Source organism: Medicago truncatula, chromosome 7 (genome assembly GCF_003473485.1).
Source record: "Medicago truncatula cultivar Jemalong A17 chromosome 7, MtrunA17r5.0-ANR, whole genome shotgun sequence".
NCBI lineage: Eukaryota > Viridiplantae > Streptophyta > Magnoliopsida > Fabales > Fabaceae > Medicago > Medicago truncatula.
This window is the reverse complement of record NC_053048.1, coordinates 53,191,255-53,211,827: the sequence shown is the minus strand read 5'-3', so window position 1 is coordinate 53,211,827 and position 20,573 is coordinate 53,191,255. Positions and strand designations below refer to the sequence as shown.

Below are 20,573 nucleotides of genomic sequence, written 5' to 3'. Positions count from 1 at the left end.
AAAGTTGTTAGGCGCACACATAAATTGATAAAATTAAAAGAGAAAATAATTGAATTATATGACTGATTTTTTCTCATTTATTTTTCTCTATTTATGTGAGTGTGCCCAAACATTTTTCATTTGTATTTGTGCCTACTTTCTCTGCCTGCTAGACTAGTTAATATAAAATAAAAAATAAAAAATATCTATCGTTTATACAAGACGCGCATTTTTAAAAGGAAAAAGTTGCATCAATTTCATACAATAATAGAATAACATATCGTGACAACTTGGTGACCCGTAATATCATTCAACATTTGGATTCTTTGTGCCCGGTTGGTTGTGACGTATTGGAATAAGCTAGACACCTCTTTTTGGATTGCGGCACTTCATATTCTTTATGGACTCAGGTTCGGAATTGGTTAGGCATATCTATGGTGTTTCCTAGTGAGCTACGTGATCATCTGTATCAGTTTTCTTATTTGGTTGGTCTACCACGGTGTGCTCGCTCCTTCCTAAAAGGTATCTGATTTGCATGTGTTTGGATTATATGGAAGGATCGGAATGGTCGTATCTTTAATAATGCAATTTCACATCCTTATGCTCTATTTGAGAAAGTTAAATTATACTTTTTTTTGTGGGTGAAGGCTAAACATCCATATTTTAGTTATTGTTATTATGACTGGTGGACACGTTCGTTGCTATGTATGGGTGTTCACCACTAATTATATGACGCTGTAACTTTGAATCGGTGATTCATTTTTTGCACGCCTTGTGCAGGGTGCATCTCCGTTGTTATTAATATAAATCATTTTTGTTTGTGCAAAAATAAATAAATAGAATAACATAGTATTAATGTGAATGTTAGTATTACAAAGAGTTCAAAATATTCTTTTTTGTTAAGAGGACAAAAATAAAGTATATTATCATCCATCGTGGAGTTCAAACCAACAATGACAAGGTTAAGAGCCTTGCACTCTTAACATTCAAGGTTGTTTTTAGGTTTGGTACAGATAGGTGGTGCTCAAGTCCTTTCCAATGTTTGGGCATCGCTTAATGATTTGTAGTGGTTGTTTGTTTTGACTCTGTTTTTGTAAAGTAATTCTTTTAGCACACCTTATACTAGAGGAGTTGTTTTTGGTGCTAATATATATTCCATTTTTGATTGTTAAAAAAAAAAAGCGCCTTGCACTCTACCACCTGAGTTAGACGGACATTTGACATTTTAATTATCACTATTTCTAAAGTCGTATATCATAATTGATTGTGGTTTTATTACTCCTTTTAAACTTAGAAGTCTTCACAATTAAACTCAATATATGTTTCGATCTATTCGCAAGAGGGAAAAAACATGGTAATTTTTTTTAAGGAAAATGGAAAAAGATATTTTAAAGTTTGTTTATTTGGTTCAATTTTTTACAAGGGAATAGAGGTTCTAGACCCGCTTTTGTTTCCCTCAAATTGAGATTTTTTTTAGGAGAGAAGAAATGAGTTATTACAATATCAATTATACCAACATAATTACTCTCATATTTATTTTTAAAATGTCCAATATATCCTTGATGAAAAATTGAAAATTAACTATGGTAGTTTTCTACTTGGTTTGTTTATGTTTGGGAAGAATTTTATTCAAATAAAAAGATTCTTAGAGAACAAATTGATGGGGGAGATACTCTCATTTTACTATGGAGAGTTTTACAAAACTGAAGGATATCGTAGATGGTCGAAGTGCAGGAGGAAAAAAGGGGGGAAATGTATGACAGGACAGAAACTTTTTGCTGGACCGAGGCAACAAGAACTTTTGTCTCGCTTGATTACTCATGTCTCTGAAGAATCGCAAGATACTTTGTTACAGGTATTCAACTGTGCCATCTCATCTCATGTTTAGTCTTTCATTTTATGCTACAAAGTCAAAGCTTCGCTAAGTTTTGAAGCATCTTATTTCTTTAATATTATTACATGCTCTGTGCATTTGATACAATGGTAATTGCAATAGAATAGCCGAGTGAGTTATCCTTTTATTGTGATGTACCATGATTATTTGAACATCTATTCCCATACAAGTACCTTTTTTTCATTACATCACACGAGTTATATGTGTGTGTGGTGTGCGTGTGTGTGTCATTTGCTTCAGTCCTCACTTTGTGTATATTTATACTCAGGTGTCTAAGTCATTTGTGGAGGACAGAACTTCTCTTGAAGAATACATATCTTCTTTGAAGTCTATTGTTGGACTTGGTGTCCTTGTGGAAGCAGTAGGTATTGGTAAGGAGAAGAAAGACCTTACTAGGTTTTGTCTTCTCTTGGACCGAGTGAAATAATACAATCTTTGACTGGGAAGCTGTTTGGCCCCGCTTGTTGGCAAGAGGTTGGCACTCTGAGCAACCAAAGTATCGAGGCTATCTTACCTCCCAAGATTATTTGGTTTTTCTCATTCCTGGTGTTGAGAAGTTTTCAAGGAGAAAACTTGTGAAAGGTGATCATTACTTTGATTATGTTAGTGATGTCTTGAGCAAAGTAGTAGCTGAACCTAATATTCTCGTGCTCGAAGAAGAAGCTAAAGTTGGTAGCTACAATGAGGAAGAACCAGAAAAGGGATCAAATGAAGATGATTTATCTGACGATCATCGTCAATGTTACCTCAAGCCCAAATCTGCTAACCTACAATAAAGATCATATAAAATTCATGGTTATTGATACCAGTTTGGTGCATGGCGGAAAGCCATCTGATCTAAGGGTATTGAAATATGTGCTTGTAAATTCAGTGTGTGAAGTTGATGTAGATGCTGCTGGTAAAAAACATACGAGGAAAGTAAACCATGGCAAGGATATGTCTAAAAGCATTAAACGGAATGCAACAAAGTTGGCAGTTATTGATACCAATAGACTTTCTGACATAAAACTATTGAAGCTGAAATTGAAACAACTGAAACATCCGCCAGTTGAATCAGAAGATGCTCCTACGACTACTACCGGTCTTCATAGAGAAAGTAAGGATTTCTCTTCAACTGATGATTCACCAATGATGGTGGAAGCTAAGATGCTGATATGTGACAAAAAGAAAATCAATAAAACCGACAGTCGCATAAGTGTATCTAACAGTGGTGCTACCAGTAAAAAAGAAGCATATGATAATCTTGATACCGATGCAAACAAGATGGTCAAAAACCATAAAAATCAACACGCCTGTGTGTTTGATGATAATCAAGTGAAGAGTTGTAACGCCCTAGTCGATATATTTAATTATTTTGATCTATGTGGAGTCTATATATATATATATATATATATATATTATATGATTTTTGGTGATTTATGTGGTGTGTTTATTTTATTATATGGTTTATTTTAATAATAATTGGATTAAGTGAGAAATAATAATTATTTTGGAGTTTAGGGAGTTATTTAATATTTAATAGAATTAAAGGGAGTTAAATGAAAATAAAGGGAGTTAAGTAAGAGGGAAGTTAGGAAAATAGATGTCAGAAGCTTTTTACGTGAAACTGACAAGTTGGGAGAAAAAGGAGAGAAGAGCAAGTAGAACCCAGGAACCAAATTTGCTGTGCATTTCTTCTGCAATTTCTAAGGTAAGGGTGAGGTTTACTTCAGTAGTATAGATTTTAATTTCTGATTTTGAGTTTAACAGTGTTCTGGTGAAAATTGGAAAATTATGGGTATTGTGAGGATTGATGATTTTGGGGTAGAGAATGTAGTTATGGTGTTAGAAATAGTCTCCGAATGTATACAGCAAGTCAATTTACATCTGTAAACTAATTTGGGGAGTGAATTGAAGAAAAATGGGATTTTGGGGAAAAACATGTTTTCTGCCCGTACAGAAGTTCATCGCTCGCCTCGCGAGTAGCTGTGCTCGCCATGGCGAGCAACTTCATAGCTCGCCTCGCGAGCAGACCAACTCGCCGTGGCGAGCAAGCCAGATCAAAACTTGATTTTTGAAATGTTGTTATAAGGTGTTTTGGGGATGGTTTAAGGTACCTAAATGATTTTAATGATGAGTGGAGAAAGTTTTAGGTTAAAAAGATGAATAGGGAGCTTAGAATTGAGGTTTGAGTGAGAAAAATGTCAAATTCCCGAGAGCACCTATTTTTCACTCGCCTCGAGTTCGCCTTGAACTCGCCAGGGCGAGCAAGCAGTTTTGTGAACTCGCCATAGCGAGCAGATGTGCTCGCGAGGCGAGCTGCACAGTTTTTGAGTGCTGAATTGCGTACATGAATGGTAGTGCTTGGTGTTGTTGTTTTCGAGCATATTTATAAATAATTATGCATTATTCTGGATTGCTGGATTATTGGTTGTTGATTTCTGTTGATGACTGAAATGTATGCTTTATCTATTAACCATACATGTTGTTTAAGTGGAGTCATATGGAGTATGTATGCATGGTCATGTTGTATGTAGATATACACAAGTAGGTCCATTGCATATGCATAAACAGCGGAGGGGACTCATGTCCTGGAGCACTAGTTGCTCAACAGCGGTGAGGGCTTCGGTCCTGATGAATGCTTTAACCATTCAAAAGCGGTGAGGGTTTCGGTCCTGTTTGGTACCACATGCATATTTGCATTTATTGAGGAGTCTAAGGTGTTGTCTTAGCAGTGTTGTCATATCATTTGCATGAGTCATAATTGTTGGTTGTAGTTGCCACATTGATGATGATGATGTTGTTGATGAATATATGTAGATATTTATATACATATTGTGATGGGTGGATTTTGATGATGTTTGTTGTTGCTTGTGAATTATATACTTATATTTACAAGATGATGTATTTGATGTTTAGGGTGTTAGATTCAATTGAAGATTTTATCACCTATATTTTATTGTTGTGAATCTCACCCCTTCTGCTTGAAAATGTTGCCCTTCCTATGGGTAACTTGCAGGTGATCCTGAGTAGTTGGTGGTGGCTCAAGTGTCGTGTCTAAGGCTCTGATACGTGGGATGTGAATTATATTTATTGTTTTTCTTTCCTATGTATCAATTTTGGAACTTGATGATGTGGCCCTATGTTGGTTAATATTTGATTAAAGTGGGTTAATGTTTAATTAAAGCGGGTTAACGTTTGATTAAAGTTGGTTAATGTTTAGGTGATGTTGGTTAATATGTTGGTTGAAGTATGTTGTTAAGACTTGATGCCAAGATATTATTTTGGAGGTTAAAACAGTTGTTGAAGTTGTGATGATAATTTTCCGCTGCTAATTAAATGTTGATTTCTCTGGATGTTTACTAAATAGATTTTTATATTCTATTTAAGAAATTTTTGAAACGTAGTGAAGCATGCCCGTTTGGGTTGAACTCTGATATTTAATTAATTATTATTTAATTACTTTTGGGTAACGGGGTGTTACAAAGAGGATCAAGAAGCATCAGTCCAATCGGGGAGTAAGATCAGGTGACTCTGATCATGCAGTTGTTCCTATTAAAAGGAGGAGATTGACTGATTGTGCCAAGGAAGAGAAAAGCTGCATCATTGAGAATTCTTCAGGAGGTCTGGGATCAGATAAACTACGAATTTCTCGATCTTCTAGCTTTCGAGTTGCCAACCCAAATGTTTGTGATCCAATTAGTAATCAGCAGAGTCAAAGTTTAACAGCTTCTTCAGCAGACAGAAGCTTGGAAGAGGAGGATAATGAAAAAAGCATTTCCAACGACGGTAATCAATACATGAGTGTTTCTTGTGCTAAAGTTGTGAAATGTGAATCTTTCAGTTTCAACAAATTCTGAAAATAGCAAAATGACAAAGGCAAAAGATCCATGTCTAACAGCTGCCACTCAGGAAGTAGTTGAGGAGCCTCTGAGAATCCCTTGTGATGTTGGTTCTTTGGAACAACAGCCTGATATAAATCCCAGGAGACAGAGCACTAGAAACAGACCGTTGACAGTTAGAGCATTGGAATGTATAGCAAATGAATATTTGCATGTACAGAAGAAACAAAAAAAGAAAGACAGCCAGACCCACAAAGATCTTTTCAATCCTTGCCGCAAGGCTCGAACAAAAGGCAAATCAACACTGCATCGTCATTGTTCAGATCACGGGAATGCAGTTGCAGTACAAGAAGAAAAGCATTTGATTGGAGATGGTAGTAGTGTCAGCTAAATATTTGCAAGCCACTTGGTTAAGTTAAAGAATAGAGATCAATAGTGGTTATTTTTAAGCTTTCTACCTATCTGTCATCATGGAATTCCAGCTTTTGGAAACAAATTGGCTTTGAATGTGCCGATGCTTCTCCTGCCTGACTTGCAAATTGTGTTCTAAGGCTGCTAGATGACTAGGACTACCATACATATTTTTTGGTTTATTTTGATTTTTCAAAAAATTCCTTTTTCTTTGGTTATGTTTTATTTTATAAATGTCGCCAAAGTAAGATAATGTTAAAAATTTTATTTTATTTTTGTGTTCATCTTCAGATCCATTCACTTATACAACATTAGTTGAATGCTATCTTGATGGGTCTTAGAATATTCAATGATTGTTAGACATTACTTGGTGAATGTGCTTGAACAGTATACTTGAATAGATCAATAATAGGTGAAACCATTGCAAATTTCCATGATAGAGTATTGCTTGATATCTTATGGTTGTTAATGAAAGGATTCATAGAATCATTGTAACCATGAAAGAGTAGTTTCCATTTCCACGTCCCCTATAAATAAATATTTTGAGGCATAATCCCTAAAAAATTGCTTATAATTTGAGACATTCGAGTCTTACACTTTCGTTGGATCAAAGTAAGGTCTTATCAAAGACTTTTTGGTTATAATTGAATTAATGTGATCGTATATCAATTTTCCTATCGTATTTAATTGTATATCTATTTTATCACATCTTATAATATATGTTTAAAACGAGTTTCGTTTTTTTTATTTACTGGTGTAATAATTCATATCAAGTATGGGATACATACAAATAATAAAATATTGGCTTAATTGAAGTTTTTAACTTCCTACGACTAAGAGTAATGAAAATATATATATTTTTTAATTTGAACTTTTTGATTCTTAAGTATTACATTTATTGCAATTTTTATCTCAACTTATATCTCCAAAATTAGTTATTTTAAACCCCAAAAGTCGTAATTTATCACCTTAATTATAAATTTTTAACTTCCTACTACTAAGAGTAACGAAAATATATATATTTTTTAATTTGATTATATCTTCAATTATATATTATATATTATATATATAAGAAAACAAATGCCTACCAAAATTATCTAATTGTCCTTTTCTCTAACTTTTTGATCTTCACATTTTTACTACTTTACAAAGGATAAAATTGGTAATTCAAGTTCCAAGAATGTCTCACAATTCTTTTGTCAATCAGGACTAACAATACATCTGTCACAAGCATAGTTTTGAAACTCGGCTCGAACCGGCCGGTTGGACCGATCGAACCGTGAACCGGTGGGTAGGCCGGTTCGAGCTGGCCTTTGGATCGGCCATGTAATTAGCTTGGCGAGAACCGGTGACTCGGCCGAGTAGTTGGTCGGACCGGTTCCTCTTATTAATTTTTTTTAGGCTTTTACGTTAAACCTCATAATTAATTCATTTAAGCACGTTTAATGCTAATTAATACCAATTAACGCCAATTAGCTATAGTAAATGCGTGCTTGGACTTTTAATATTTGAAGAAAAAAATCAGAATATTTGAAAAAAACTATAGAAGTTATGGGAATCGAACTAGCAACTACTTTTTTGTGATATTTAATGAAATTGATTATATATGTAAACATATTGCTTCTTCATTTTTTCTAAGCAAAGAACGCATAGTTTTTTTTTTTACTTTCAAAACGAGCACATCATTTTTTAAATATAAAAATTTACACAATAATAATAATAATATTTATATTATCATCTCTCCACTAGAAAAAATAAAATAATATACATATAATTTTTTTTAGAAAATCTACAAATTATATTAATATTAATGGATATGCAAAATAAAATATATTTTCTGCTAACAAAATATATACTTTTAAAAAAAATATAGCTTTAACATATATTAATATACATGTTAGATGTCATTTATTTAGTTTTTAAGTGTCTGAGTCATTCATTCAATCCGATCTAATCTGGTTCAATACATATAAAAATTTAATCTTAAGGCCGAGTCATCTAACCGAGTTATTCGGTTTGATCCGGTTCATTCATGCGGTTCGACCATTGACTCAGTGGTTCGACCATTAACCCAATGACCCAGTGTCCCTGCCGAGTCGATGACCGAGCCGAATTTTAAAACTATGGTCACAAGCACTAACATAACTAAAGTAAAATCAACTTTCTAAGGCTATTTAAGATATTTCGCAACTACATTCAACTTTCCCACTTTTATCTAATTCAACTTTACAACTTTTGAAGATTTGAATTTGAATTTCAAATTTCAAACTTCATTGATTCATTTTATATTCCCTCCTTTACCTTCTCTTTCTAAAAAAGTTTCTCTTCATTTCTCTTCTTTCTCCTTCTTATCTTCAACTATAATATTGCTTTCTCTAATTTTCTATCATTTCTGTCATCTCTCATCTTCTACAACTATTTTTTTTTTGCTAAAGCATCGAAATTGAAAGACATGAGATGAAGCCAATGATCGACAAAGATCATTCACAAATTATGACATCAAGGTACTACTATACAACTTCCATTTTTTTTGTTTATGTCCTCTTTTTTTTTTTTTTCATCTTCTACCAATGAATTTTTTTCTATAGAAAGAGTGGAAATTGAAAAGACACAGGATGCATATGGTGATCAATAATAACAGTGTTAAGTTTTTTTCATTATTTTATTTTCTTTATTATTTATTTTTAACAAATTATTGTCTTCTTCAACTTCAATAAACATACAAATATGATGACATTCTTTCTTTATATAATGAATAGTGTTACTAACATTTTCTTTTATTTCTTCTAATATGAATTATTTTCATATTATGTTCTTCCTTTTGAATATTATGAAATTCATATTATGTTCTTCATAAACGGATTCATTGATCTAAAAAGAAGAAAGAAGAGAAGAAATTGTATTGTATAAAAAATGAGATCTAATCTTAGCATCTGATTGTTGTTATTGCTGCAAGTATGAGAGCAAAGAATTGACTCGTCCCGATCATGTGAAGAAAGATGTACAGCCAGAAGGAAAAAATTAGTAGATGCACTATGAACTCCGGGAACGGTGGAGGCAGATCCCGACGGAGTGTCTCTGCTAACCATTCTTTAATGTGGTTTTTAATGTAGTATTCAAAAGGAACAAGATGATTGAATTTACCGGAAAGTATAAGTGGATATGGAGGACTCAAATTAAATAATGGGTTTTGTAGAAGAGAATGAGATGATTACCGGAAAGTATAGGGAGTTTTTTTAGTATAATATTTTTATAAACTCATAGGTCATTTTATTAGCAAATATAAGAATTAACCATCAAAACTGAGTTATCAAAGCAAACATAAGTATTAGGCAAAGGAGCGCAGGTATGCTCCATTTACCACCAGCTCCATTTACCCCATTTAGGGTCTTGGATGAGTGACATGTGGCAAAAATGGATTCAATGATTCAGATTAAAAATAAACAAAAACATCAGTTTTTTTAATAAAAAAAAAAGAGAGAGCAAACACACGCTTCTCTTCTCTACAAACACGCGCTTCTCTTCTCTCGTATCACACAGTTCATCTTCTTCAACCTCCCTCACCGCCATGCCTCCCTTATGCCGTCGCCCTCGCCGTCATGCCTCTAGGAACCGCCGTCTATTAAACACATCATCGCCCTCTTCCTATCACCGCCCCTCTCCCCCGTCTCACCGCCGTCTCATCGCCCTCCTCACATACTAAAACACCTTGCTGCTCTTCTCTTCCACACCAGTCGATTCACTCTTACCCACATTTACCCTTGCCAATTTCTAAATATTCATGACAACATTAATTCGGTCACTGAGAATTCTGAAATAATCATTAATTCGTTCACTGAGAATTCTGATAAATTAGTTTTCTCCATAGCAGTAGTTTTGATAAATAATGCAATGGTTTTGAAATATTGCAGTAGTTTTGAAACTTCACAGAGATGATGGATTTTAGCTTTTACACTTTCTTCTTTTCCTACACCTTGATAGATGAATGATGAACTTGACAATTTGTTCATTGTTTTGAAATGATCATAATAAAATTCTGCTCTTGAAACAATACAGTGGTCTTAATCGTGCACATCTTGATTATTTCTATGCTCTTCTGGCTGCTCTTAGTGCAGTGGGATTAACCGCCTTCTAGTTTTTCTCAAAATCATATGTTTATAAGAGAACAAGCACATAGAGTAAGCAACTGGAAGCATATGGAGAAACTTTTTTACTGGAAAAGAATTTCAAATCTTTCAGTAGACCATTGTATTTGTAAATTCATTGATAAGACATTGCACCACTTGTTGATCGATTTTGGAAAGATATGATGCAAGACTAATGAAGGCACATTTGTATGTGAAATAATGAACTGAATTATTTATACTTTATGGTTTCTGTTTAAACTTATAAGTTGTTATGTAATGATAGCTATAGCTCTTCTTTTACGAGGATGTTCTATTTTGTAATAATGTAATAATATCTCATGATGATTAATGCCTTTCAATTAATCTGGACCAAGTATGCAGGTAACTACTCCCATTTATTAGAGTTGGAGGAGGAATGAAAGTAGAACTTGAAAAGTTTCTCTACAATCTACATGATGTGGATGACATGAAATTATGATTATTCTTCTATCAGCACCTTTATATACACAAGTATCTATTAACAGTTTTTGAGAACTCAACTAATCATGATCAACTAATAACGGCCTTCTAACTAACCAACAACTTAAGATAATATGTGTAATACTAGGTAATCTAAACTGTAGTGACACACACCAGCAGCCACACACCAATAACAGAAGCTTAGAAAGAGCTTCCTCCACCAGAACAAGGTGCAGCCACTGTACAATAATAACGACAGCACCAGAATCCACACAAGGATTCGCCAAAACAAAAACCTGTCACATGATTCTTGATAAAACATTACAAGTCTGTCAAAACAAAAATGTTGCATTCTCTCAAATTTGTGCAACAGACAAGATGCATAATACAAGATAAAAGTACTTGAACATAATTTGTGATATTTCAAAACACATGCATAATCTCACTGTCACTGTTATAATTCAAAAAACCAGTAGCAAATTGTTAAATCAGTACCTCACTGTCACTGTTATAACAGACAGATTTGTGATATTTTACATCAAAATTCTTAAATCTTACAAGTCTCCTAACAAACACATCAAAGTACTTGAACATTCCAAGTCTCATAACAAACACATTAGAGTACTTGAACATTACAAGTCTCCTAACACACACATCAAAACTGTGAAATTACAATGAGTTAACTTGGCTTGATTGTGTTGCTTGGATTGTATCTTGATGTTGAGTTTCATTGCTTACTTGGCTTGATTGTACTAAACCTTCTTGAGATTTTTCTTTTTTTCTGAGCGCATCTTTGTCTTTTTACGTTCTTTTTCAAGCCAAGACATATAACGTTTTTTACTCTTACGTGGACAATCCTTTGTCTTTATGCCTTTTGCTTTGCCAACAGTGTCTATGTTGTTGTCGACTTCATCATTCGCAATTGATATGGATACATGAACCATTCCACTTGATTCTCCATCCAGATATTTTTTGGACAACATATCATTAACTATTTTGCTGGACTCTTCATAAACTTTGGACAAAAATGTGTAAGTTTCATGAGATTCTGAAGCTCTATTGGTCAATTTAAGCAACTGAGGACATAACTCATTGTACCGCTTCATGAAATGGGCTTTTTGGTCTAATTCAACATGTCTCCCACTCCAACCTTGATTACTTCCCAGCCTTGCATCTCTTGTCCATCGTTTTAGTATGTAGTGTTCGAGAATTAACTTAATGTTCATGACATCTAAAACTTTCAAAGCATGATTACATAAGATGCCATGTGTCTCAAATTTACGACAATCACAAGAAACTTTTTGTTCCATAGGATTTCCTATTACCATCCTCTCCTTTACATTATCATAATTTGTGACAACATACAAACCTTCTTTCACCTCCTTTATGCAAGTATCTTGATATTCTTCATATTCCTCTTGAAATTCCTCAAAATTTTTTGGAGTGTAAACACTTGCGGCTTGTAAGAGCATACGAGCCTTCTTCATTTTCAATTTAGGAAGCTTATGTCTTGAATCATATTCTGCTTCTGACTCATTGTTCCGTTTAGCATTGACAGCCCTTTTAAAGTGAGTAAAAAATTGTACCAAATTTATATCTGACTTCAAATGGTTTTTCAAATCAGCATTAAAGCTCTCACTTAATTGAGTAGATCGCATACCTGCCGTGAATGTTTTCCGAACATAAGCCAATGCCCATTTTTCCTTCAATTTAAAAATTGAATGCAACCACGAATCTTTCAAAACATTATGATCAACAAGTAAAGAATTCCATTCCTTCAAAAATTCACTTTCCTCCTCGTGTAGATCTATGCATGCTTCAAAATCCAAACGGAATCGCGAACTCTTTTGATATAGATGGTTCACATGCCTAAGAGCATTCTGTCTTATATGCCAAGTACACAATCCATGAAATGTTTTTGGCATAACTAAAGAAATAGCTTTAGCCATTGCTGCATCTTGATCTGTTAGAATGGTTTTAGGCTTTTCTCCACCCATTGCTTTCAGAAAAGTTTCAAATAACCATTGAAAAGAAGGAATTGTTTCATCATATAACAATGTTGCCCCAAAAATGACGGTTTGCCTGTGATTATTAAGTCCAACAAATACACCCAAAGGTCGATAATCCTTATTTGTCTTGTAAGTGGTGTCAAAAGTGATGATATCACCAAAGTATCCATAATCATTAATCATCTGTGCATCCGCCCAAAATATATTTGTTATTAGCTCATCAACATCCATTTGAAAATCATAAAAGAATGATGGATTTTCACTTTCTTGTTTGAAATATGTCATCAAGGCACCCACTTCACCGTACTTTAGTGATTGCTTCCTTTTGGTTTTAAGCAAATTCTTAAGGTCTTGGCTTGTAAAACCGACAGTCTCTACCCCACCAGCTTGCTTGGATATATATTGATGCAACTCTCTTGGTCTTAAGCCAGATTCATCTCCCAAGACAATTTGTGATGCTTGTGCCTCAGATATGTGTCGATGGGAGCGAATCATATGAACATACTCAGGTGGAACCAGAAGGTGGTTATGTTGAGCTTCAAAGTCAACAACCTTATATTTCCCTATCTTTCGATCAAGTGAAATAACCATACACGCTGTGCATCCTATTCTGGTTTATGCTCTAGACTCCGCCGTCGGTTGACGTCTTTTGTCAACAACTCGCGCACCCTCTTTGAAGCATGTGAATCTTCTGGAAGTCAAAACTCCATCTATTCTGCTTTTATTTCCATATTCTCGACGAATACCAAATCCAATTCTTTTACTGTAATCATTATAAAATTCATATGCCACCGCCTCAGATTCAAACTGCATTCCCAAGTGAGGTCCACTATTGGCAATACTTTCTTTCTCGTGATGAACATTTTGTTCATGGATATTGTTCACCCATTTATCGACACAATCTGGAATTGATGATGAATCCATGTTTTCTGAGAAAGTACGAACAGAGTCTTAGTGTCATAGATTGTGATGAGCAATAGGAAAAGAATAAACATAAAAGAAATGTTGAAAACAACAAACAGTTTAAATTAAAGAAGTGCATACAAGAAATTTCATCATATAAATTAGATAGCACATGAATAAGAATAGTAGTAGGAATAGCAGAATTAGCAATTGCGGCGTTTAAAAAACCAGTAAATATACAAACCAAATAGCAGCGATGCAAAAACTAGTAAATGCATAATACTCATGTTTGAAATAGATCACATAGCAGCTAATAGTAGCAGTAGTCTTAACAGAACAAATCAATAGCAGCGATATAAAACTCATAGCAGCAATGCACAAACCAAATAAAGCTTAGACCATATATGATTCACAAACCAAATAATGCACAAATCAATAGCACCGATATAAAATTCAAATACCACTATTTAAAACTACAAAGATTGTTTGATTTGAAACGACGGCGACGAGACAACGGTTACCAGAAGAGGGGACGATGCATGGAGTGGATGAGGAGGATCCTGTTATTGAGAGATGAATGAACACCAGCGATTGAGATGAACGGCGGCACAATCGGCGGTTGTTGGCGCTGATGACAGGGAAACGAAGAGGTTCTAAGGGAAGCTGAAAAGAGAGTGGGCAACGTTCACGTATGAAAGAAGAAGAGAAGAGAAGCGCGTGTTTGCTCTCTCTCTCTTTTTTATTAAAAAAACTGATGTTTTTGTTTATTTTTAATCTGAACCATTGAATCCATTTTTGCCACATGTCACTCATCCAAGACCCTAAATGGGGTAAATGGAGCATACCTGCGCTCCTTTGCCTAATACTTATGTTTGCTTTGATAACTCAGTTTTGATGGTTAATTCTTATATTTGCTAATAAAATGACCTATGAGTTTATAAAAATATTATACTAAAAAAAACTCCCTATAAAATCTCCACTACCAAAATTATCTAAAGAGTGTGTAATTTATACACGGGACCCAATTTGAACACTAATCTAATGTATACATATAGAAATACTCCCTTCGGTCCTATTATATGAAACAAATTGGTCAACAAAAATTTATGTACTTGGTCCAATTTTTTCACTTGATACATCAGCTTTTGTTGACCAAATTTCTATTTTAAATAGAAAAGGAGGAAGTATTATATTAATTTATTATTTTTGAAAATACGCCATATAAAATTTGCAGTACAAAAATTACTCAAATAATGTATAATTGATACATGGGACACAATTTGATCACTTAGCTAATGTATACAAATACATAAGGAACTTATGGACTGTCAAACATATTGTAATGCCCTTGCCTAATACTTCTCTTTGCTTTGATAAATCAGTTTTGAGGGTTAACTATGATATTTGTTAATAAATTAAACTGAGTTTATAAAAATACTATATAAAAAAATAATAATAAACCTCCATATAAAATCTTCACTACCATCCAAAGGATGTATCATTGATGCACGAGACCTAATTTAAACAATAATCTAATATATAAATATACATAAAAAATTTAACGACGATCAAAGTTATTGTATTATCATAATCTAATAAAATAAATTAAAATTAAATAAATTAAAAGTTTGTAAAAATACTATAGTTATTGTACCGTCCTTGCCTAATACTTTAGTTTTCTTTGATAACTAGGTTTTGAAAATGAATTTTGATAATTGCTAATAAAATAAATTAATCTACAAATTCGTGTCGATTGTCCAATACGCCTGCATTGCATGTGAAATGAGGAGTGGCACAGCGGTGTAATTTTACAAAGTTCAAGCACCATTTTCACTAGCAACAACAAAAATATCTAAACTCTCATCACCGGCAAAATTCTCTCGAACTTTCTTCCCATGTTTCTATCTCCCACAAAACCAAAAAGTATGACAAGATATTTTCTCTCTCTCTTCTTCACCGCTCCACAATTTTCTCTCTCTAAAAAAACAACAACTATCTTCTCTGTTTCCCAAATTTACAGTTTTCTCCTCCCGCAATTCGTTTATATCTTTCCCATACCCCAAATTAGTTTTCTTTTGCTATGGCTTTCGTTTCGTTTTGAAAGCTTTGTTCATTAGGAGGAGGATCCAACGGTGATGGATCAAGAAGGAGGAGGATCCAACGGTGGCAGTAGATCTTCTTGCTATTACTCTGTTCTTGGTATTCGTAGTGATGCCTCCTCCTCTGATATTCGCACCGCTTACCGCAAACTCGCTATGGTAATACACCGTCGTTTTACTCTTTTATATATTCACTTTAAATAAATAAATAATTTATTAATTATTTGTTAAATTTATTGTTGAATTTGAAAAGAGATGGCACCCTGATAAATTCGCTCGGAATCCTACAACTGCCGGAGAAGCCAAACGACGGTTTCAGCAAATTCAAGAAGCATACTCAGGTTTTTTTCAAATTTAAATTTCGATTAATATTTACTATTGTAGTTTCCATATATAGTAATGAATTGAGTATTGATTGATTCTTTTATGGTAATGTTTTGCGACATAGTTCTATCGGATGAGTCTAAAAGATCAATGTATGATGCTGGACTATACGATCCTCTAGAAGAAGAAGACCAAGTTCGTAACAATTCTTTTCGTTTCAGTTACAGAGCATGGGGCAAAGATTTTGCCGTAAACAAAACGAGGTAAAACTGTGTCGTTTTGGTTACCAGACGACCGTATTGTTTTTCTCGTCTTGTGTCCGGTAACATGATTCCCATTTGCTTTGCCTTATTATTATTTTTTTTTAAGATGTATTTAAAAAATATCCTGTGCATGTTTGGAACCACGGTAAAAACGTGATTTTATTGAAGGTCTGAATTATATCTTCTTGGATTCTAATTCTAATTTTAGGAACAAAATTTGTGTTATAATGCAGGAATTTTGTGATTTTATGAGCGAAATGATCTCAATGATGAATAATGTCAAAGATGAGGTATACTATTGTTTCCTTTTTTGGTAAAAAAATTGAAGGAGAAAGTAGTAAGTTTAAAAAATAGATTGATGTATTGTTGGTGATGTGATTTGATGTGGTTTTTTGGTATTTTCTGGTTATTTAGGGGGACAGTTTGGAGGATCTACAAAGGATGTTTGTTGAGATGGTAGGTGGGGATGGTATGAACTTTGATATGAACCAAAATCAGACGGCTGGGAAGAGAGGACGCTCAAGTGGATCAAGAGGCAACGCAGCCAAGCGCAGCAATCATTGCCGCTAGCGTGGTGTACTTGATATAACCTTGTAAACCTTTTCTTCATTTCTTAATGCAAGCAAATTGAATATGATTGAAGTGAAATTCTACACACGGATATATTTAAAAATTCTTCGTGCCCATAAAATAAAGGTCAAATGTTTTTTTTTTTCATTATTAAAGTTTAATTTTGTCTCGGATTAGGTTTTTTTTTTTTTTGTTTTAAATTCATTATTTATGTCGGTAAAAATAATTAAGTTAGTCTTTTGATTAGTTTTTGTTTTTGTACAAGCTGATCTTTGTTTTCATGCAACCTGCAACCTTGTTAAAAAGTGTTTATTAACGTTAAAACTTCCTTTGAAAAATAACATTAAACTTCAAAACCCTTCCAAAAAACCGTAAACTTAAGAGTAAGAAAAGATGAATCCGATACAAATCTTAAATTTAAAAGACCACATGATGCAATTGGCTTGAAATAAAAGATAAATTATATTGACCTCCCTCGAGGTTTTTTTTAAAGAACACAAACATCTCCCCTAATTTTTAAAGTACATTAACCTCCCCCTCTTTGTAACGACATTTCCCAGCTCTTAAGAAAACCATTGTATAATTTCAGCAAAATGTCAATAAAAATACTGAATCAAATCTTTTCTCATTAGACCATTCTACACACTAACATAATTAGGTTTTACCATGGTTTCCTTTCTCATTAGACCATTCTACACTTAGAGCTTCTTCCTCTTTTCTCCTCCATCACTTCACAACCCCTTTATCTTTCCTCCTTCATCACACTTCACAACCTCTTTGACTAAGTTGATAATTTTTTCTACCTTTTTTAAACAATTTTTCCTTTTTTTTTCTTTGCAAGCACGATTAGTAAAATTCTAATGTTTAATACTTGTTTGATGTGATTGTGTTTTAGGTTTAACGGGGTTGTGATGTTTTATTCAAAAGCAAAACTTTTTATTTTCTTAACCTGGTTGCTCAGTTGATTTTTTTTTTTTTTAGGACAACTGGGTAATTTTTAGAATCGAACATCAAATGGAATAAATGCTTATGCGGGTCATCTGAGTTAAGTTTATGCAAAAACGGGTTGTGCTTCTGTTTGATTTCTCCAAGATGCTTGTCTGATGGTTTGGTTTAAGTTTGCAAGGGTTTCTTTTTGATTCATTACTCATTAGGGCGTGACTTAAACTGAAGGAGTAAACGGGGGTGAGGCCTAAATTACTCACTTTTTTTTTTTATAGGAAGATTAACCTCTCTTGTTTAGGGGTATTTACCTTTTTAAGATATCAACCAATTAAAATGTAATATACAACATTAAATGTCAAATAAATGAGTAAATTTTTATTTAATTATATTTATAGGTATACAATCTTAATTAATTTACATTATATGACTTGTAACAATTAAAATTTCACATCAAATTCAACACATCATATACGTTCATAAATTTTGTTCCATTCCAAAATTACTAAAAACACACATAATGTGCAATTTCTTCTTCACTCTTCTTCCATCTTGATTGTTCAATTCTCTCGTTCTAGAATTGCCGCCGTTTTCAATTATAGTGAGAATCGTTGCCGTCCGTTTGATTTCAGACATCGTGAGATTGTCATTGTTTCCAAAAGCTACATCCACAAATTAACCCTCACCTTATGAAATTCATGTTTATATTAGCATTATTTATTTATTTCACTTTGTCTTCTCTTCCATGACCTTAACCGACCATACACCGTGTTCACAGTCTCAACAAATGTTCATTTCGGCAACACAAAATTCACCAGGAACATAAACAATATAACAACGCAATATAATGATTTGAAGAAAACAAATTCCAAAAGAAAATTTAATAATCAATATTGTACCAAAAATAAAATTAAGATTATTAAACGCATTGAAAATCCATTTATCATAATCAAACGCAAATTTTTGCGATAAAATACAATTTTATATAATCTCAAACAACTCAATCAAACTCAAAACCCAAATGAAAATGGAAGTATCGTTGGAATTCATGTCAGGGTTGAAAGTCACCACTGTCGCATTATAAGTGTGAAACGGTTGCAATCAAGTCACGATGGTAGCGAGAAAGAAATGAACATGAAAAATCAAATCAAATCAAGAAGAGAAATCAAGTCATGATACCTGATGTGATTATGGAAACAACACTAATTCTCACAATGTTTGCAATCAAAATGATGACAACGATTCTCACGATAATTGGAAACGACGACAATTCTGGAACAAGATAATTGAACAATCAAGATGAGAAGAAGAATGAAGAAGAAATTGCACGTTATGTGCGTTCTAGGTTTAGGAATGGAACAAAATTTATGAACGTACGTGGGGTGTGTTTGGTAAAAATAAGCTATAAGCTAGCTGAAAAACTAGCTCATAGCTGATGTCTTATAACTGATAACTTATAGCTGAAAAGATGGTTTATTAAAATTGAAGTGTTTGATAAAATTAGATGTTGAAATAACTGATAAGTATAAAGACATAAAATGACATGTTTATATATATATATACACACACACACACACAAAAACACACACACAGAGCAAGATAGATTTTTATGCAATATACATTTATTAGCCTCTACAAAATAGATGTACATGTTCTACAAATTTTTATTAGATATACATGCAATATATGCTTATAAAATGGTGAAAAATTGACACACATACTTTACAAAATCTTATTGACCTACCAGCTTTTAAGAATTACATGCTTATTAGTCTTTTTATAAATAGATCAAATGTTCTATTTAAAATTTTAGTACAAATTAGTTAGACTTTTAGAAAGACTAATAGACCAAATCGATGTTTTAAAAAGACTGAACCAAGCTTAAAATAAAACATTTGGCATGTTAATAAGGCCAGATTTATGTTTTAGTTTTTTCGTCCAAGTGTAATCTATGTAAGCAAAGCTGTGCTAATAGGCCATATTTTCATCCACAGTGGTAAGTCATTAGACTTAGACCGGATGTCAACATATTCCTACTCTTAAATAATATGATTGAAGAACTAGATAGTGATATACTCCATCGATATCGTTCTAAAATAAATAACTCATTTTAGCATTTCACACATACCACGGTCGTGAGAAATCGCTAAGTCGTCAACAATTTCATAACCAACACTTTCCTTCAAAAAAATTTCATAACCAACACTTCTAACTCCAAAGGACAAGCAATAATTTTTGTCGAGGGGAAGAATCACATTTTGTAGAAGCACTAATCAATTTCTGCTTCATTAACATAAAAATTTGTAGAAGCACTAATCAATTTCTGCTTCATTAACATAAAAATAAGTCATGGTTGCTTTCCTAAATCTGATTAATGGACCCTGTTAATAACAAAGTCGTGCATAAACTATTTTCAGCGAAGAGATAGGATGAAGTTTATTAATCTAACGGTAGATAACAAACTTGTACAGATTGTATCACTTAGGATTTACATAGTAATATCTCACCTGTAGATAAAAATTAAATTAAAAAGGAGAGAACGACGTGCCTTCAGAAATTGGGTCTTTGACACAATGCCCTAGAGAAAATTGGTTAAAAAATAGAAACGACAACGTTCAAAGGACGTCATAGTCAAAGACAAAAATTTACCCAAAAAAAACGAGGTCTCAGTCCAAGTGACTTTCCACCTTCCTCCAATCAAAGTAATTTGGGTTAATCAAGTTTTTTCATGCAGTTTTGTTTTTAGTCTCTATAAAAATAAATTATATTTTT

The 20,573-nt window shown here is 33.3% G+C and overlaps 4 protein-coding genes and 1 long non-coding RNA gene across 5 annotated transcripts; 4 read left to right on the top strand and 1 right to left on the bottom strand.

Moving 5' to 3' along the window:
• Positions 1-1,573: 1,573 nt before the first annotated feature.
• LOC120577090 (uncharacterized) lies at positions 1,574-2,649 on the top strand. Its single transcript, XM_039828028.1, has 3 exons — positions 1,574-1,834; positions 2,142-2,291; positions 2,431-2,649. Exons 1-3 carry the CDS (start codon positions 1,589-1,591, stop codon positions 2,647-2,649), a joined length of 615 nt encoding a protein of 204 aa, XP_039683962.1. The 5' UTR covers positions 1,574-1,588.
• A 16-nt stretch (positions 2,650-2,665) lies between these two features.
• Positions 2,666-6,244, top strand: LOC11434615 (uncharacterized). The gene is made up of 5 exons (XM_024771109.1): positions 2,666-3,139; positions 3,623-3,716; positions 5,399-5,641; positions 5,697-6,068; positions 6,177-6,244. Exons 1-5 carry the CDS (start codon positions 2,666-2,668, stop codon positions 6,242-6,244), a joined length of 1,251 nt encoding a protein of 416 aa, XP_024626877.1.
• A 2,081-nt stretch (positions 6,245-8,325) lies between these two features.
• On the top strand, positions 8,326-10,591 carry LOC120576859 (uncharacterized). Its single transcript, XR_005642935.1, has 2 exons — positions 8,326-8,609; positions 9,062-10,591. It is a non-coding gene; the product is annotated as an uncharacterized lncRNA (long non-coding RNA).
• An 852-nt stretch (positions 10,592-11,443) lies between these two features.
• Positions 11,444-13,291, bottom strand: LOC112416745 (protein FAR1-RELATED SEQUENCE 5-like). Its single transcript, XM_024771108.2, has one exon. The coding sequence runs from the start codon at positions 13,289-13,291 to the stop codon at positions 11,444-11,446; it is 1,848 nt and encodes a 615-aa protein (XP_024626876.2).
• A 2,182-nt stretch (positions 13,292-15,473) lies between these two features.
• On the top strand, positions 15,474-18,187 carry LOC11423150 (dnaJ homolog subfamily B member 8). Its single transcript, XM_024769590.2, has 6 exons — positions 15,474-15,861; positions 15,956-16,043; positions 16,151-16,221; positions 16,523-16,579; positions 16,704-16,882; positions 17,841-18,187. Exons 1-5 carry the CDS (start codon positions 15,739-15,741, stop codon positions 16,857-16,859), a joined length of 495 nt encoding a protein of 164 aa, XP_024625358.1. The 5' UTR covers positions 15,474-15,738; the 3' UTR covers positions 16,860-16,882; positions 17,841-18,187.
• The last annotated feature ends 2,386 nt before the right edge of the window (positions 18,188-20,573 follow it).

What these genes read in the sequence shown, in the direction of transcription:
- LOC120577090 (XM_039828028.1), top strand. Translation starts at nt 1,589, where the DNA reads ATGTTTGGGAAGAATTTTATTCAAATAAAAAGATTCTTAGAGAACAAA. An exon ending in CGCAAGATACTTTGTTACAG is followed by an intron (nt 1,835 to 2,141) that starts GTATTCAACTGT and finishes ATTTATACTCAG; the next exon opens with GTGTCTAAGTCATTTGTGGA. An exon ending in TTTGTCTTCTCTTGGACCGA is followed by an intron (nt 2,292 to 2,430) that starts GTGAAATAATAC and finishes GGTGTTGAGAAG; the next exon opens with TTTTCAAGGAGAAAACTTGT.
- LOC11434615 (XM_024771109.1), top strand. Translation starts at nt 2,666, where the DNA reads ATGGTTATTGATACCAGTTTGGTGCATGGCGGAAAGCCATCTGATCTA. An exon ending in ATACCGATGCAAACAAGATG is followed by an intron (nt 3,140 to 3,622) that starts GTCAAAAACCAT and finishes TGAGTTTAACAG; the next exon opens with TGTTCTGGTGAAAATTGGAA. An exon ending in GTTAGAAATAGTCTCCGAAT is followed by an intron (nt 3,717 to 5,398) that starts GTATACAGCAAG and finishes CTGATCATGCAG; the next exon opens with TTGTTCCTATTAAAAGGAGG.
- LOC112416745 (XM_024771108.2), bottom strand. Translation starts at nt 13,291, where the DNA reads ATGGTTATTTCACTTGATCGAAAGATAGGGAAATATAAGGTTGTTGAC.
- LOC11423150 (XM_024769590.2), top strand. Translation starts at nt 15,739, where the DNA reads ATGGATCAAGAAGGAGGAGGATCCAACGGTGGCAGTAGATCTTCTTGC. An exon ending in CTTACCGCAAACTCGCTATG is followed by an intron (nt 15,862 to 15,955) that starts GTAATACACCGT and finishes GAATTTGAAAAG; the next exon opens with AGATGGCACCCTGATAAATT. An exon ending in CTCTAGAAGAAGAAGACCAA is followed by an intron (nt 16,222 to 16,522) that starts GTTCGTAACAAT and finishes GTTATAATGCAG; the next exon opens with GAATTTTGTGATTTTATGAG.